The sequence below is a fragment of the Rattus norvegicus genome, chromosome 1 (assembly GCF_036323735.1).
Source record: "Rattus norvegicus strain BN/NHsdMcwi chromosome 1, GRCr8, whole genome shotgun sequence".
NCBI lineage: Eukaryota > Metazoa > Chordata > Mammalia > Rodentia > Muridae > Rattus > Rattus norvegicus.
In genome coordinates, this window is record NC_086019.1 from 67,667,407 (window position 1) to 67,673,084 (window position 5,678).

The 5,678-nt window shown below is 36.2% G+C and overlaps 1 protein-coding gene across 1 annotated transcript; it reads left to right on the forward strand.

Moving 5' to 3' along the window:
• The first annotated feature begins 2,721 nt into the window (after positions 1 to 2,721).
• Positions 2,722 to 3,693, forward strand: Fpr2l2 (formyl peptide receptor 2 like 2). The gene has a single exon (NM_001408790.1). It carries the CDS (start codon positions 2,722 to 2,724, stop codon positions 3,691 to 3,693), a length of 972 nt encoding a protein of 323 aa, NP_001395719.1.
• Positions 3,694 to 5,678: the final 1,985 nt, after the last annotated feature.

Below are 5,678 nucleotides of genomic sequence, written 5' to 3' on the forward strand. Positions count from 1 at the left end.
TAGATGTGGGGTACTTAAAGTACTATCTATCATATTTGCTATGGTAGAGAAAGGTCTCAAAGGTCAAAAGAAATTGAATTAAGTCTAAATCTCTATCACTATTCAAACAACCTTCTGTAGGTTTCACAATTGCTCAAAAGAAGTATTTATTCATAGAAAATAGAAATAATAAAATCTTGAAGACTGAGAAATACATAAAATAAACACCATGTACAGTAATAACATAATTCATGCAGACTAAGGAGAGGCCCCAGAGATTTACACAAACTCATTAGGTTCCATATTCTATCATACATAACATTGAATATGTAATTATGCCACTCTTAGTATACCAAGGAATAAGAGCTTCATCTCGGGGCTGGGGATTTAGCTCAGTGGTAGAGCGCTTACCTAGGAAGCGCAAAGCCCTGGGTTCGGTCCCCAGCTCAAAAAAAAAAAAAAGAGCTTCATCTCAAGCAGGGACAATAAAAAACACTGGCATGAAGGTAGATATGGGCTCTACCCCTTATGAACTTACAGACTTTTCAGAACCAGAAGGAGGCATACATTATTCAACAGTGATAGTAACTGTTCATGAATCTCTTCAACTCTAGATTCATACTAATTCTAGATTAACAGAAACAAATACTAAAACAACAGGCAAAGTGACTATGTGAACCTAGTGCAGAGAGAAGGTGAATATCTTGATATGTTTTTTGTATTGTTCAATAGGCAAAATTAAATTTAAAACTGATATGAGCTTGGCAAGGCCTGATTATTTGCCACATTGTCTTGGTATGTGTCTCTTGAATGTCCCTTTCATTAAGCCTTCATGAAGCCTCATTTGAGCTCTTGAATCTCAGTTTCTAAAATGGTAAGAATATTTGTTACACACACACACACACACACACACACACACACACACACACACACAAACATATTGTCTGAGTCCTGGATTCACTATAATATCACTTTTGTTCCTTTGCTGTGAAACTCTCAGGAAGATTATGGAAACATATACCCAAAAATGGCGATCTATGGCTCTGGAGACAAGTCACTTGATAAAGTATTTCCCTTACAAAAATAAAAAAAAACTGAGAAATAGAGATGTTATATAGATATCTTATTGTGGAGGCAGTGATAGATGGACACTTACATATATATTTTGTGGTCATCTAGCCTCCCCAGTAAGTTCAAGCCAGTGAGAGAAGTCTTTCTTAAAATTTAAAGTGTGTAACACCTGAAAAATGCGAGTTCTGAGTATCTTCTGGTGTTTAAACAAGTATGCACCACATGGCATGATTTATACAAACACACAGACACAGCAGATACAAACAGACCCTTAATTGTAAGGAAAGGAATTACGCTCTACGCTCTATTTTAATTTGGGCAAAGATGATATAAACCTTACCAGTTAATGTCAAAATCTTAAGGTCAAAGTCCTTTGTTCAGATGGCTTTTCTGATCTTGGTGTAAACTAGAAAACTCCCTTTCCTTATCTCTTCTCTAACTTACCTGGGGAAATCCAAATCCACACTCTATCAGATGAGCATCCCATAGTCCTTGGTGAAATTACAAGTTCAAGTTTCTGGAATGCCTCTTCATGCAAATGAGGCATTCCTAGAACTTTAAACCTTAGCCAATGAAATGTCACACTAAGACGACCCCATCAAACTTTCCAAAGTTTATATAGTTCTTATTTGCCAAGAATATAGTGTACAAGATTTTTCATTGACTACACTCTAAAAGACCTGTTTTGAAAAGAGCTGTAACACTACAATCTTCCAAGGAGACACCTTCATTCTGGTATTCACTGCAGAATTGGGATTCTTTTGACCCCAAACATTCCAGACTGCACTTTATCATTTTCTCCAGAGGTTGCCTCAGGGTCTAGACATGCTAAGGGGACATGTAGACCCAGGAACTTGGATCGACTCCATCCTTCCCCAATGGTGTGTAGCAGTGCCAGGACACAATAAGGGAAGAAGCAAAAAACCTGAACCACAACCATTGTAATGTTTTATGCACTTCATAATCTTAAAAATTATTCAAATTCACAATGTGGAAGGTAACAGAATCATTTGATTGAACAAAATTACAAGGATTTTATGGTCTTCACTGAGCAGTATGACAGCATATGCCTAGGAGAATGATTAACAGAAAATGGAGCCTACAATCAAAGAAGAATGCCACAATAGTGGTAATAATATCAAAGCTATAATAGAAAAAGGCATCATCTACAATCTTTGTAAACATACTTTAATATTTCTCCAATCTACTCACTGGGAAAGGGAGTAACATTTGAAATGTAAATAAAAAATATGCGATAAAAAAACAAAGTTCAACTTAAACTATCTACATTGCTCTGCTGAATTCTTTCTTTTGAGAACAAAGCACTAAAGAAAATCCATGATAAACGGACAATATTATTGGCCCAGTTTTCTCCTCATGGTAAACTCATGTCTCCACACATTCTACATCATGTACATGCTCAGATCAATATCAGAGCAGGGATATTGGAACTTATGGTTCCTTTTTCATCACTCTTTGAAGTAATATTTCTGTTTATTAATGTATAGAATTGACATTTCCATTAAGGATATTTAAAAGAAAATCACACTTACTTGTTACCCTTAGAATAGGTACTCTGTTATAGAAGGTGATGTGGGATGTGAGTAAGTTGTATAAGATGGAGCCACATCTGAAAAACAGTCATTGTTGAAATTTTCAGGTGCAGACAAGATGGAAGCCAACATCTCAATGCCTCGAAATGGATCAGAAGTTGGGTTTTATGATTCTACCACCTCTACAGTTCTGTGGATCCTCTCACTAGTGGTTCTCTGTATAACCTTTGTCCTTGGTGTTCTAGGTAATGGGCTTGTGATTTGGGTATCTGAGTTCCGGATGGCACACACTGTGACCACTGTCTGTTATCTGAACTTGGCTTTGAGTGATTTCTCTTTCATGGCTACTCTACCACTTCAGATCATCTCAATGGTCATGAGAGGAAAATGGCTTTTTGGTTGGTTTCTTTGCAAATTGGTTCACATCATTGCAAACATAAATCTTTTTGTAAGTATCTTCCTAATTACTCTCATTGCCATGGATCGCTGTACTTGTGTCCTGCACCCAGTATGGTCTCAGAATCACCGAACTGTGAGTCTGGCCAGAAAAGTGGTTGTTGGAGCTTGGATATTTGCTCTGCTGCTTACCTTGCCACATTTTCTCTTCTTGACTACAGTGAAAGATGCAAGAGGGGAAGTGCACTGTATATCTAAATTTGAATCCTGGGTTGCAACCCCTGAGGAGCAGTTAAAGGTGTCTATTACTGCTACCACAGCTTCAGGAATCATCAATTTCATTATTGGATTCAGCATGCCCATGTCTTTCATTGCTATCTGTTATGGACTCATGGCTGTCAAGATCTGCAGAAGAGGCTTTGTGAAATCCAGCCGTCCCTTACGTGTCCTCACTGCTGTAGCAGTGTCCTTCTTTGTCTGTTGGTTCCCTTTTCAATTGATTATGCTTTTAGGCAATATCTTGAACAAAGAGACACTGAGTATTATTCATATATTGGTTAACCCAGCAAACACTTTAGCCTCCTTTAACAGCTGCCTCAACCCAATACTCTATGTCTTTCTCGGTCAGGAATTCAGGGACAGACTAATGCATTCTTTGTCTGCCAGTCTGGAGAGGGCCCTAAGGGAAGACTAGGCCATGAGGGAAAATTAAGTCCTGAGAGATGACACAGATAACAACTTGTCTTTATGTACTGCAGACTCTGAGCTATAGGAAATGGCAGAAGTATGGTCATAGGGACTTTCTGCCTTAACTTATCTTGCATGAAATTTCTGAGTATTAATCTATAAGAAATTATTCTCTGATTTCTGATTTTGAAGAAAAAATAAAAGATAAATTTAATTCCTTTTGATAATTTTTCAAATTAGCCTGTAGCCTGGCTAAGACTAAGGTAGCTGAACAGTACAAGGGACAAAAAATAGGTATATTTGAAAGGATTATAAAATATAGTATATATTAATCCTAAAATATTATTTTATTAAATATTCGATGGCAATGTAGTATATGTTTTTAGTCCTAGCATTTGAGGTACATATAAAGGAGGATCATATCAAAGCCAAGTTACAAATGGAGGTTGAGAATCAACCCAAACTGGGCCACATGAGACCAAGGTTCAGATCAACAAAGAGAAAAATATTGTGCCATAAAGAAGGAAAATGTTATGTCATTGCTCGAAAATGGGATAAACTATTGATATACATAGTTTGAATATGACCATAACAGAAGGAAACACATTAGATTTTATTTATTTGTAGATCCTAAGATTTGATATGGGTTCAGAAAAATTTATAATTTTTGTATGTACATTTGTGCAGTTGTGTAAGAGATATGGAAGCACATTTAAATTGTCAAATTGATCTTAGAAACATGAAAGAATCAGGGAAGTTTTAAGACAAAGGGAAGATAATGTACTGCTTTGGGGAGTACATCCTGACTTATCTTCAGCTGACTTCTTACTTGTGTCTAATCATGAATGCATCTGCCAACATCTATCTTTGTTTTTAATTAAGGCATGTGCTATATCCTGCCAAGATCCCCCACTTACACATATGTTCTTATGAGACTGTCTAAACCAGAAGGAAATGCCCTTAGTCAAACATAGATATTGTGTACCATAAACTCACCGCATAGGCATTTATGGTCATTGTTTAACTTCCTAGAATTGGTCATGCTTTGTTTTCCTTGCCTTTAAAAACCATGATAAAAAAAAAAACCACTCATTACTGGCACGGTATTGACCAGCAGTCATCTCATATGTGTTTTGCATCTTCTTCCTTCCTTTCCTATAATCGTCCTCACTCCCTCAGTATTGGTTCCTGCATTGACCAATTGGCTACCTTGGCCAACACATTGCATTTTAATTATTATATATGGATTCATAGATTTTATATGGATACAGAAAAACCTGTATTTGTTTTTGTGTGTAAATGCATGCAGTTGTGTATGAGATATTAAAGTATAATTAAATCTCAAATTGATCCTAGAAATGTAAAAGGATCAGTGGAATTGTAAGACAAGGGGAAATTTATTTAATGCCTTGGTTAGATTTTCAATTGGGCACTAACTAAAATAAACTGGGATACATGTCTCAAGAAGAAATTTTCTAGATTTATTTGTTTCATGGGTGATTATGTCACGATTACTTTAATTGAAGTGAAAAAACTTTCCTGCTGGGGGTGGCACCAATCATTAGGCATGGGACCCAATATGGATTATATGAGATTAGGACATGCTATCTGAGTCCTATAATACATGCTTTAGATTGTTTCCCATTTACTGTCTTTGGAAATGAAAGAACAGGAATACTAGAGGCATAAGCAGAGTTAGAGTGAAGGAGGTTAAACCTAATGAGGACTACATTAAAAAGGCATTCATATATTTATTTTATAATACAGTTGAAACATTTTAAAAAGTATTTTTCTGAATATATATTTCTTACAATCATGAGTAACTAAACAGAAAAATATCACCATGGGTTATTAATTGTTATTTGGGTAGTTGTCAGAGATCCTGAAAGCAGCACAGGCTATTGTTGCTCCTGTGGTGCAGTATGATGGCTCCCAATGATTGAAGCCATAAATCATTGTAGCAACATATGGGAAAATCAATTTGGACTTGAG

Excerpts from the sequence above, each read along its gene's own strand:
- Fpr2l2 (NM_001408790.1), top strand. The coding sequence starts at position 2,722 with ATGGAAGCCAACATCTCAATGCCTCGAAATGGATCAGAAGTTGGGTTT.